The 12,613-nt window shown below is 34.0% G+C and overlaps 4 protein-coding genes and 2 long non-coding RNA genes across 7 annotated transcripts; 3 read left to right on the top strand and 3 right to left on the bottom strand.

Annotated features, from left to right (window-relative positions):
* Positions 1-261: 261 nt before the first annotated feature.
* LOC143896639 (uncharacterized) lies at positions 262-1,220 on the bottom strand. The gene is made up of 2 exons (XR_013256719.1): positions 551-1,220; positions 262-486 (listed from the first exon to the last, which is right to left on the bottom strand). It is a non-coding gene; the product is annotated as an uncharacterized LOC143896639 (long non-coding RNA).
* Positions 1,221-1,239: 19 nt separating this feature from the next.
* Positions 1,240-3,009, bottom strand: LOC143896565 (uncharacterized; the record flags this gene model as incomplete). The annotated part of the gene is made up of 1 exon (XM_077404507.1): positions 1,240-3,009. A coding segment is annotated over exon 1 (1,770 nt), but the record flags the coding sequence as incomplete, so codon positions are not given.
* Positions 3,010-3,355: 346 nt separating this feature from the next.
* On the top strand, positions 3,356-4,225 carry LOC143896564 (uncharacterized; the record flags this gene model as incomplete). Its single annotated transcript, XM_077404506.1, has 1 exon — positions 3,356-4,225. A coding segment is annotated over exon 1 (711 nt), but the record flags the coding sequence as incomplete, so codon positions are not given.
* A 14-nt stretch (positions 4,226-4,239) lies between these two features.
* LOC143896638 (uncharacterized) lies at positions 4,240-5,371 on the top strand. Its single transcript, XR_013256718.1, has 2 exons — positions 4,240-5,082; positions 5,147-5,371. It is a non-coding gene; the product is annotated as an uncharacterized LOC143896638 (long non-coding RNA).
* Positions 5,372-7,855: 2,484 nt separating this feature from the next.
* LOC143896598 (magnesium-dependent phosphatase 1) lies at positions 7,856-9,552 on the top strand. Its single transcript, XM_077404552.1, has 4 exons — positions 7,856-8,081; positions 8,219-8,276; positions 8,370-8,591; positions 8,671-9,552. Exons 1-4 carry the CDS (start codon positions 8,045-8,047, stop codon positions 8,834-8,836), a joined length of 483 nt encoding a protein of 160 aa, XP_077260678.1. The 5' UTR covers positions 7,856-8,044; the 3' UTR covers positions 8,837-9,552.
* Positions 9,019-11,186, bottom strand: LOC143896597 (uncharacterized). 2 transcript variants are annotated; one of them, XM_077404550.1, is made up of 5 exons: positions 11,076-11,186; positions 10,497-10,990; positions 10,009-10,271; positions 9,364-9,929; positions 9,019-9,261 (listed from the first exon to the last, which is right to left on the bottom strand). In XM_077404550.1, exons 2-5 carry the CDS (start codon positions 10,694-10,696, stop codon positions 9,019-9,021), a joined length of 1,272 nt encoding a protein of 423 aa, XP_077260676.1. In that variant the 5' UTR covers positions 10,697-10,990; positions 11,076-11,186. The 2 variants fall into 2 exon arrangements, with proteins under 2 accessions (XP_077260676.1, XP_077260677.1); XM_077404551.1 differs by having other exon boundaries at positions 10,497-10,955; positions 11,029-11,169.
* Positions 11,187-12,613: the final 1,427 nt, after the last annotated feature.

Genomic DNA, 12,613 nt, shown 5'->3' with positions numbered 1-12,613 from the left:
AACACTTTCCGAGAAATTCTACCTCTGTTTTATATACAATTCTTTAAGAATCAATCAATTATTTCCCGAAAAATTCAAAAAATTTCTGATAACTATTTCCAAAAAGATCAGTAACGAAAAATTATACACTTTATCGATTAAAGGAAAAGAGGCAGTAAGAGCCGGCGCGGTAAATAGGGCGCAAGTTATATATATTTTTCTTATCGTCAATACATAAAAAATAAAATAAAAAATTCGCGAACGTTTCGACCATTTTTTGTGGTCATCTTCAGCGCAATAAATTAAAAACGTGTAAAATTAAAAACTATATTGTAACGCGGTCATTGGGCTATTGTATACTCGCACGTTGCACGTTCCTTTTTCCATGCGGTCATTCCGGTGTGTGTGCGCTACTCCATAGGCAAGCAACCTTGAGTCTCTCCCAAGTTGGAAGGCTAGGAGGACTATGCTGATGCATTTGGTACTTCATTATATGTTGCGCGATACCTGCGTACATACGGAGCGACACACTGATTTACGGTTCACATCGATATAAACTGAAGTTACTTACAATGAAATCGTGAACGGTATAGCGCACAAAACGGTAGACAACAGACGCAAGTTATCTTGGCATTGTTTCGAGAGATAATACTTGATCGTAGAACGGTACAGCGCACAGATAACGGACGCAAACTGTCTCGACAATGTTTCAAGAGGTAATGACCGATCTAATATGTTTCGCTTGTCTCGAGGTTAAAAGATCGATGTATAAGAATTCGGTAACAAACAAATAGCGGTAATGTCAGTTGAGAGATCGATGTATAAGAATATTCGTTGCAAAACAAATAACGGTGATGTCAGTCAAAGACCTTGTAATACGGTAATATATGTATAATACAAATTCACAATAATATAATAAATAAAGCGTGAAACGAGGGACTCTCAAATTTTTGGAAGTCCCTCGATTACATCGAGATAGTTTTCGGGTAAATCCTCGGTGTCCGTCTGCATATTCAGACCATTCTTCTGTCTTTTTATACATATCATTTCAGATATTAACCGTTTATTGATATATGGTTCGCTGTCCAAAATTTCCACCGCATTCCACTCGAAATCATGACCAGACTCTAATCTATGCTCTGTGATTACCGAGCGACTGGTTGTGTTCCTTCTTATGTGGGCCTGATGTTCTTTAATTCTGGTTTGTAGTTGCCTACCGGTCTGACCCACGTAAGAAGCATCACAGTCTCCAAAGTTAATCTTATATACTACGTTGCTATGTGCAAATTTCGGAAGGGCGTCCTTATGTGTTTTAATACAATTCTGCATTTTATTCAGGCTATAATATGATAGCCTCAACTTGTGATTTTTTAAGATGTTTCTATATTGGTCGTTAATATGCGGAATGTACGGTATCGTGAAAAAGGACGCCGCTTCTTCAGGTTGCACATCAGGAGATCTATCTGTCTCAGAACGCACTCTGTTAATGAGCGACTTAATGCGCTCGTGGAAATTTCTAAAAATGAAATCCAGCGGGTAGCAGTTATTTAGTAAAATTTGTACAGCTAATTCTAAATTCTTTGAATGGAACGATGGGTGAGACAACAAAAAAACTCTATCAATTAAACTTATGACTGTACCTCTCTTCTGGCAAACAGGATGTTGAGATATGAAATTCAAGTATCTGCCCGAAAACGTTGGTTTATGAAACCAATCAAATATTATCCGATTGTTTCGACGAATCATTGTAATTTCCAAGAAGTTCAACCTCCCACCCTCCCCAACCTCTACAGTAAACTGGAGCCTTGGATGGAAGGAGTTGAAGACCTCCAATGTGTGGTCTAGTGAGGAGGAAGGAGTTGCGAGAGCAATGTCGTCGACGTATCGCACAAAAAATGGGGGTGTGTATTTTAATGTTGCGAGGGCACTGGCTTCTAAGTCCTGCATAACTATATCCACAGCTGTGGGAGAAAGAGGAGAGCCCATTGGTGAGCCGAAAATTTGTTGGTAAATAATACTATTGAACGTGAAAAAAGTTGAATTTAGAACCAATCTCACCGCTATCAGAAATTCAGATCTTGGAATTTTGCATTTTTTAGAAATTAAGTGCCATCTAACACAAATGCTGTCCAGTACCATTTCTGTCGGTACGTTCGTAAAAAGCGAGACTACATCAAGTGAGATTAGTTCAAAATTGTCACTTAAATGTATTTTTGAAAGTCTTTCAACTAATTTGAAGCTATTAGCGACATGACTGTGAGCGGCCGGGAGGCTTTCATGTATTGTGCGGTGGAGAAAAGCAGCCAACGCGTATGTTGGACTGTTCAAGGACGAAACTATCAGTCGAAACGGGCAATTTGGTTTGTGGATCTTCGGGAGGCCATAGGCTCTCGATAGCACTCCGTCACTAGTAAAAATCCGTTTGTGAGTTGATCTCGAGATGAAATCCGACTTACTCCATCTTGTTAACAAATCGTGTATGCTGTTAGTGAGTTTCCTCGTGGGATCTTTATTAATTCTTATGTATGTATCCGTGTCTCTAAGTATCTCCTCTATACTCTCAACATATTTATCTTTATCCAGAGCCACGGTTACATTACCTTTATCTGCGCGCGTTAAAATTAAATTATCGTTTCTTTTCAGAAATTCTTTTGTTGTTGAAAGTAGTTGTTTGATTTTAAGATTGACATTACTTTTTGGAATCGGGACCTTCGCAATGTTGTTAACAATATGTGCAGTGCGATTTCTTATTGCTGACTGAGTAACCGGAGGGAGCCTTCTCAAATTATGTTCAATGTTTTTGATAAACTCTATCGTTAGTTTCTCTGTGTTGCAAACCGGCAGACTGAAATTATCTCCAAATTGTAAAAGGTTCTGCACATCATTAGGTATAGCAACCGACGATAAATTAATGAACCATTTATCGTTTATTTGCGTAATAGGAGGCTGAATGTCCCTGAATTTTCCCGGATTGATCCTAACTTCGATATCAAGGTCAGAATTATTTGGAGGATGATGGAAAGGTTCCATAGAGAACTTAACGTCATCAGAGGTCGGTTCCGCACGAGAGACTCTACAAAAATACTTAATCGGTTTAACATCGTTAACCCGATTGTTTGATCCTGAGGCTAAGACCCTGAGCTTCGCATCTATCCCGTCATGTAGTTTTTTAAAAAAGAAGTACAGTGCTCTATTTTGTCTAATGAAAAACGAATTGCAAACGGACATCGGGATCTCGAGATCAACTCACAAACGGATTTTTACTAGTGACGGAGTGCTATCGAGAGCCTATGGCCTCCCGAAGATCCACAAACCAAATTGCCCGTTTCGACTGATAGTTTCGTCCTTGAACAGTCCAACATACGCGTTGGCTGCTTTTCTCCACCGCACAATACATGAAAGCCTCCCGGCCGCTCACAGTCATGTCGCTAATAGCTTCAAATTAGTTGAAAGACTTTCAAAAATACATTTAAGTGACAATTTTGAACTAATCTCACTTGATGTAGTCTCGCTTTTTACGAACGTACCGACAGAAATGGTACTGGACAGCATTTGTGTTAGATGGCACTTAATTTCTAAAAAATGCAAAATTCCAAGATCTGAATTTCTGATAGCGGTGAGATTGGTTCTAAATTCAACTTTTTTCACGTTCAATAGTATTATTTACCAACAAATTTTCGGCTCACCAATGGGCTCTCCTCTTTCTCCCACAGCTGTGGATATAGTTATGCAGGACTTAGAAGCCAGTGCCCTCGCAACATTAAAATACACACCCCCATTTTTTGTGCGATACGTCGACGACATTGCTCTCGCAACTCCTTCCTCCTCACTAGACCACACATTGGAGGTCTTCAACTCCTTCCATCCAAGGCTCCAGTTTACTGTAGAGGTTGGGGAGGGTGGGAGGTTGAACTTCTTGGAAATTACAATGATTCGTCGAAACAATCGGATAATATTTGATTGGTTTCATAAACCAACGTTTTCGGGCAGATACTTGAATTTCATATCTCAACATCCTGTTTGCCAGAAGAGAGGTACAGTCATAAGTTTAATTGATAGAGTTTTTTTGTTGTCTCACCCATCGTTCCATTCAAAGAATTTAGAATTAGCTGTACAAATTTTACTAAATAACTGCTACCCGCTGGATTTCATTTTTAGAAATTTCCACGAGCGCATTAAGTCGCTCATTAACAGAGTGCGTTCTGAGACAGATAGATCTCCTGATGTGCAACCTGAAGAAGCGGCGTCTTTTTTCACGATACCGTACATTCCGCATATTAACGACCAATATAGAAACATCTTAAAAAATCACAAGTTGAGGCTATCATATTATAGCCTGAATAAAATGCAGAATTGTATTAAAACACATAAGGACGCCCTTCCGAAATTTGCACATAGCAACGTAGTATATAAGATTAACTTTGGGGACTGTGATGCTTCTTACGTGGGTCAGACCGGTAGGCAACTACAAACCAGAATTAAAGAACATCAGGCCCACATAAGAAGGAACACAACCAGTCGCTCGGTAATCACAGAGCATAGATTAGAGTCTGGTCATGATTTCGAGTGGAATGCGGTGGAAATTTTGGACAGCGAACCATATATCAATAAACGGTTAATATCTGAAATGATATGTATAAAAAGACAGAAGAATGGTCTGAATATGCAGACGGACACCGAGGATTTACCCGAAAACTATCTCGATGTAATCGAGGGACTTCCAAAAATTTGAGAGTCCCTCGTTTCACGCTTTATTTATTATATTATTGTGAATTTGTATTATACATATATTACCGTATTACAAGGTCTTTGACTGACATCACCGTTATTTGTTTTGCAACGAATATTCTTATACATCGATCTCTCAACTGACATTACCGCTATTTGTTTGTTACCGAATTCTTATACATCGATCTTTTAACCTCGAGACAAGCGAAACATATTAGATCGGTCATTACCTCTTGAAACATTGTCGAGACAGTTTGCGTCCGTTATCTGTGCGCTGTACCGTTCTACGATCAAGTATTATCTCTCGAAACAATGCCAAGATAACTTGCGTCTGTTGTCTACCGTTTTGTGCGCTATACCGTTCACGATTTCATTGTAAGTAACTTCAGTTTATATCGATGTGAACCGTAAATCAGTGTGTCGCTTCGTATGTACGCAGGTATCGCGCAACATATAATGAAGTACCAAATGCATCAGCATAGTCCTCCTAGCCTTCCAACTTGGGAGAGACTCAAGGTTGCTTGCCTATGGAGTAGCGCACACACACCGGAATGACCGCATGGAAAAAGGAACGTGCAACGTGCGAGTATACAATAGCCCAATGACCGCGTTACAATATAGTTTTTAATTTTACACGTTTTTAATTTATTGCGCTGAAGATGACCACAAAAAATGGTCGAAACGTTCGCGAATTTTTTATTTTATTTTTTATGTATTGACGATAAGAAAAATATATATAACTTGCGCCCTATTTACCGCGCCGGCTCTTACTGCCTCTTTTCCTTTAATCGATTTAATCACGAGAGCCTTATAATTTTTAATTCTTATACACTTTATATCACAAAATTCAATTCTTTGAAATTCGGGCAATTAATTCCCGAAAAATTGGAAAAATTTTGGTACCATTTTCTAAAAAGATCAGAAACGAAAAATTATACACTTTATATCACTCCCCGGAAAATTCTATCCCTGTTTCATATATAATTCTTTAAGATTTGGTCAATTATTTCGCGTAAGAATTGAAAAATTAGAAAAACCGGTTTCCAGAAGATCGGTAACGAAAAACTACACATTCTATAGCACTCCCCGGAAAATTATATTCCTATTTTATATGGTTCTAATACAAATTCGGTCCAATAGTTTTTAAGTTAAAAACGTTCAAACATACTCCACTTGTAAGAATTAAAAGAATTAAAAAAATGGGTTTCCAGAAAATAGATAACGAAAAACTATACACTTTATAGCACTCGCCGGAAAATTCTACTCCTATTTTATATGGTTCTAATATAAATTCGGTCCAATAGTTTTTAAGTTAATAACGTTTTTTTTTTATTTTTCTAATTCTTACGGGTGGTATATGTTTGAACGTTTTTAACTTAAAAACTATTGGATCAAATTTGTATTAAAACCATATAAAATAGGGATAGAATTTTTCGGGGAGTGCTATAGGGTGTATAATTTTTTATCTATTTTCTGGACACCGATTTTTTTAATTCTTTTACCCGTAAGGATTAAAAAAATTAAAAAAATTGGTTTCCAGAAAATCGGTAACGAAAAAATACACACCCTATAGCACATTCCAGAAAATTCTACCCCTATTTCATGTACTTGTTGTAAAAATTCGGTCCAATAGTTTTTAAGTTATTAACGTTCAAACATACACCACCCGCGTTAGGATTTTATATAATAGTATAGATGAGGGACTACGTTGTTTAGAATTTTTATAGCTTGATGACTAATTATTATTTATTAATACTAAATGTGTATGTGTATGTATATGTTTTTAATCAACCTAATAATTTTATTTTAGATAAAGAAAAACATAATGGATGACGTACTAATAGATGCAATAATTTTTAGGAAAGTTATGCTTCTTAAACTCAAAATAGAATTACGCTCATCTGAAATAATGCAACACGTACTATAGCTGTGTACATTTATACTTATTATATGTACATTTTTATATTTTTTATAGACGATATCAAATGCTTATAAGACAATATAGTATAAAATAAAGTAAAATTTGTTAAATTTTGCAGAAATTTGAGTTTTGGTTATAATAAGTTTAATTTCTTGAAGTTTTAAATTCTATGAATTCTGAATTTAAACTTTGAGTTTTATGTTTTGAATGTTAATATAAAAAAAAAACAATGTAAAACAATGTATTGTACGGAATCCAAAGCCTTAACATATGATTAAATATATACATATATATATATGTATATATATATATATATATATATTATATTTGTTGCAAATTCTACACTGCTCAATACATGTTTATTCAAGTAAACTTTCTTATAATAAAGAATATTCATGAGTATTTTTCAAAAAGTTATAAAATAATATGAAAATATAGATTAATATAAAAAAAAACATAATAGCGACTAAAAGGAGATTACAATTTGCAATGTGCAATCACCGTTATTACTTTTAATACGATTATGAAATACATGTAGTAAAATCATGATATAATTAAGAAACAAGAGCTGTTTATGTTCCTGAGAGTTAACGATAAAGGAATAAAAATATAAAATATAATTTTTATTTTTAACTAAAAATAATCTTTTTAGCTTTTTAACAAAAATTATTATAAAATCCATCTAATTATATATTGAGTGATAATATTTATTAACTAATAATTGTTAACGACCCAGATAACACGTACATACGCATGTCTTTACGATTTTTTTGAAGATATCTTAAAGACATTTTTGCGATTACTTTTAGACATACATGCTATCTAAAACATTTATTTATAATACACCAAAAACGTTGTTAATTTTCGGTTATTTCTTAAGAATATAAAATCATGATTATGTAATATTCTGATATTAATTTCACTCTTTATTTTTACGTTTTTTCCGGTTATTGTATCGTCCCAAACCTGCCGTTAATGCCACCCGTTAATGGCAGGTACCTGAGATTATTTTGAGATAAAAATCGTAATACTAAAATGCCAGGCTATAATAGTTTTTTAAATAAAAAATGTTCAATGTTTACCAATCTAAAATGTTCGAATTTCGCGCGCTCAGTTATGCACGGACACGGACACACACAAGTGGAGACTTTATCGACAGTGCCAGAAAATGGGTATGCTAAATAATGTTGAAAATGGATGCTAGTGGCGTATCAAGCAGTTCAGTAATTCAGTGTCCAGTAAATGAGTAAAACGATACATTGGCGCGCGTGGCCCCTCTCAGCTTTCTCTCTGATTATGCTTATCGTGTGAGATTTTATTATTTATCTTTAAAAAAGCAGTACTTTTGCATGTTGGCGATAGCATTTCGTTATTGATTAATTCTGGCCGTCACTCTGTAATGTAATCAAGGAGCAAATGGAGAGAAAACCGAAAATTATCGTCTTTGACTTAGGTACAGGCAAAATCGTAAATGTTGCATTAATAATTTAAATGTGTAACAAATTCACAAAAACTATTCTTTTCTTTCTGTTGCAATAAAAATTATTCAGTGTGATTTCTGGAAAAATGGAAAGAACAATTGAATTTCAGATTACACCTTGTGGCCGTTTTGGGTTGATACTCATGTAGATCCGCCGTTTAGAAAAGGGTGCGTGCATTAAAAAAATAATAAAATAAAAAAAAACTAATAAAATAATGTATTTTAAGAATTTTTATCAGACTTACATAAGGAAAATTTCAGTGCACAAAATAAAGTAGTAGACGCACATGGTCGTACCGTACTCCACTACTCTGATGTACCTGATGTATTGAAACAATTATCAGGAGAAGGATACGAACTCGGTGTGGCGTCACGTACATTAGAAATAAAGGGAGCTAAACAATTATTAGATCTATTTGGCTGGAAGAGGTACTTTAAGTATATTGAAATATTTCCTGGTAGCAAAGTCACACATTTTTCTAAGTAAGTCTCGTATAAAACGCATAAAGAATCGTGTCGTACACAATAGCTTAAAGCTATAACTTAACTGAATTGTTTTCAGCATTCATAAGAATTCTCATATTGATTATAAAGATATGTTATTTTTTGACGATGAAGCCAGAAATATCATGGAAGTTGGTAAACTTGGGGTATATGCTGTGTTAGTTGGAGACGGTGTGAATCGTCGTGTTGTAGAAGATGCTCTGCGATCATTCAGCAAGCAATAACCGTATAAATATATTAGTATAATTTGTCTATGTTAATTTATAACTCTGTTTCGTAACATATACAAAATATTTATTGATAGGATTCTTCAACAACATGGATTAAACAATAATAAATACTGATAAGGATAGGCAGTATAAAAATTGTTATATAAATTTTTCAATATAGGAAATTAAAATCTATATTAATCAGCCATTCTTTGGTAGTATTGTACCGGACTTTTGATAGTGACATCGTTAACGTCGTCTTTGCGTACAAGTTTTAGAAATGCAGTGCAGAGAACTTCTGGATCTTTAATAGATATATTATTTACAAATTTCTCAATTTTGCCTTCAGTTAATGAAGTTCGTAAAAGACTTCTGAGTGCACTCATATCAAAATCCTTGAAAGGACAACCACCCTCGTACGTTGCTCCACTAATACCAGTCTACAACAGTTTTGATGTTTGAGAAAAATAGCTCTAATGATGAAGTTCAGTATAAAATTATAAAAGAATTTCTTATGCGTGCGTGAAAATTTTTATACTTACGCAAATCAGATTGCAGTCAGGTGTCTTATAATTTCTCCGTGATCCCTCCAAACCGTACATATGTCTGATACTGTATATGAATTTCTTTTCGTTGGATCGCCAATTATGCGAGCATACTGAGGTGCAAGTGTGTGGCTTGGAATATTCCTGCCTCCAAAATACAATTGAATCTTCCAACGTCATTCCTATTTCTTTCAGAAAAAGGCTGTAGTATAAGCGCGCGTAGTGACTGAGACGATGTCTACTTCTTAGTAGAGAATGCAAATGTTGCATGCACAATGGGAATTTCTGTGCTTCCGTCTCTATGTTATTAACAGTTACTTTTCCATGAGCAATGCCCTCTTCAAAGAGATAAGATTGAATTTTCTTATTCAAAATGTGGAATCTAAGGTCGTATTTTACGGTGTGTTGCGCCTGTCTCTTCATGATACTCATTTCACTCGTTACATAACTACTAAATAATGATTGAAGCACTTTTTTCCAATTTGAACAGTACGTGATGATATTTCCATTATTAAGGACTAGTTCTCTCTCTTTCACCAAGTCCGGTACTATCTCGAATCTTACTGAAATGTGAAATAAGAAATATTAGTTAGCTTATTTGAAAATCTCTTGTATGCAAGTGATACTCGTACTTGTACATACCTTTGTATTGAAAATCATTGCAATCGTGACAATTTGACACAAGATGTTTAAAAACTAAGGGTTGCGAATAAAATTTGCATAACTCAATCAGAGTTGTATCAATTGCATTTTTCTTGTCTTTAAATACTTGCAGCTTCCATATAATTTGCTTTAATAATTTATGTAATTGTCTAGGCGATATATTATCTAATCTATGCTTAAATAACAATGATTCTTTGGCTATCCAATACGTACATAAATCTGACGACATGGAAGCTAATAATCTGAAACAAAAAATGACAATCATTAATTGATTAGAAATATACAATATTTTTACAATTCTGACAGTTGTTCAATTCTTTCAGTTGTTCTATTATTTAGGACACGAACTTTTCTTCATTGTATATTACTATTACTGTACTAATATTACTTATCATTCTTTAAATATTCAAGTCATATTGTATTTAATATTAAAGATTGATATACAAAATTGTAACATATGTGCTTACCGTAATACAAAGTGTCCAATTTTATCGTAAGCAGAATTTTCTAATAAATATTCGAATTTTCCATCAAATCCATTAGCAGATCCTTCACTCAAAAGCCTTAAATAATCTAATCTGGTCAAAATACAATCTTCCAAAACATAAAGGGGTATCTCACCATTTGGTGGTATGATGTAAAACATGTCTATGTCTATGTCAATCATATCAGATAACTTCAAGTTTCGTTACACATGAAAATACACAATATTTATAAAAATGCTCCGAATTTAATTTTTGCAAATGACATAATTTTTCCTTCGGAGCACAGATGAAACAGCCTTTCTTTTTCTCTTTTCATAAATTTATAAGTTAACTCGTATTTCTCTAAGTTAACTCGTTTTTGCAAGCATTTAGTATATCTCGTCTTTTACACGTGCATCGTGTATACGTCAACATTCTCGTTCCAAGTTTTTCATTTACATCCTATTCAATTTTCCAACGATGAATCAAACCCATTTCTGTAATTCATATGTATATAATATTCCTAAGAGATTACCATTTCTTCAGTTTATTATAATAAATAAACAGATTTTTTAACAATACATAATAGATATCTTTTTCTTCAGAAAGACTAGCACTTAATTCCCAAAAACTCCAAACATAATTGATATGCGTGACGACGATTCATGCATTCGCTCACTCAAGCATCGAATGAATATTATTAAAGATCTGCCAGTCGTATGAGTCGCATAGCTTGAAAATCTGACGCCTTAAAAATCTAACGCCCTCTCAGCAGATGTTGTAAAGGAAGAAGCGGAAAACCAGAATGAGCACGAATGATAAAAAGGAAAATAAAATCCTCTTCTTTTAAAGAAGGAATGAAATCTCGAACTCGAATGTATCGAAGTCTTGAAGCCTCTTTTTCTGGATGCTGACTGATCATCTCGCTTGTGTGCACGACTTGCTTCGCATGTCATTGCGCGAGTACATCTGTCAAAGAATAACGCAGGTGTCCTAAGGCCAGCTCAGCGAGGACAGAAACCTCGCGTAGAGCAGGTTTACTTTTGACAGTTTGACCGAATGTCGGATAAGAAAATTACGCCCGTATAGAAAGGTACGTATATAAATTTTTACGTCGATGATGAAGACGCGGTGATAGCATTCGTCCATAATATCAATTCTGTTATTTTTCGTGATGAGAGTATCATTAATATAAAGTTAAAGAAGACGAATAAGAGAGGAAGAGACGAGGAAAATCTGCTTAAGAGAAAGTAAAAAGAAAGAGAGAGAGAGAGAGAGAGAGAGAGAGAGAGAGAGAGAGAGAAGGAGGGATGGAGGGAGGGAGGGAGGGAGGGAGGGAGGGAGGTAAATATTTCAAAAATATTCAAATTTATATTGTGTATATACGTATATTTATATTATGTATATTTATATATCTCATGCTTAATGTGTTATAATTTATATTAAAATAAACAATCACGTCAAATTTGTCCATTTCTGACAGATTAACTTTACGTCCCAGTCGTTCCACTCGTTACATACGTACATTATTTTTTATCAGTTACTGGTTTAAAAATTTTTGTTTTCTCGTGTTTAACACGTTGATATTGTCGCTATTATAATCCAAACTTGAATCAAGCTTTGAATTTTCATTTTTTTTTTAATAAATATATTAATTTATTATTAATAAATAGATATTAATATATTTATGTAATTAACTAAAATATATAATATCTAATACATACAATTATATGGAGGGGTAAAAACTACAGTGGTGTAAGTCAAAATTTTTAAAATATTCTCTCGTGTGCATAGATGCAATCTGTACAATATATAAATTACATCTATGCACACGAGAAAATATTTTAAAAAATTTGACTTACATAACTGTGGTTTTTACCCCTCCATATAAATATATCACATGTTATCATTTTTATTAATTTTATATAATAGACAATGTATAAGTACGATATAAAATAAATAACTTTCAGGCACATAAAATAAGTGATTTAAAAAAAAAAGTGCCAACAGTACGCGGTGTTCCCAAACGGTCACCCATTTAAGGGGGGAACCTCGTGTAAACAGCACTTTTTTAAAGATTTTATTACAAAAAAGTGGGAGTAATTATTGAATTCAAATAA

This window comes from Temnothorax americanus, unplaced genomic scaffold, assembly GCF_048541705.1.
Source record: "Temnothorax americanus isolate GAGA-0224 unplaced genomic scaffold, ASM4854170v1 Scaffold19, whole genome shotgun sequence".
NCBI lineage: Eukaryota > Metazoa > Arthropoda > Insecta > Hymenoptera > Formicidae > Temnothorax > Temnothorax americanus.
Note: the sequence above shows the minus strand (reverse complement) of the source record. Positions and strands in the feature narration are given on the sequence as shown.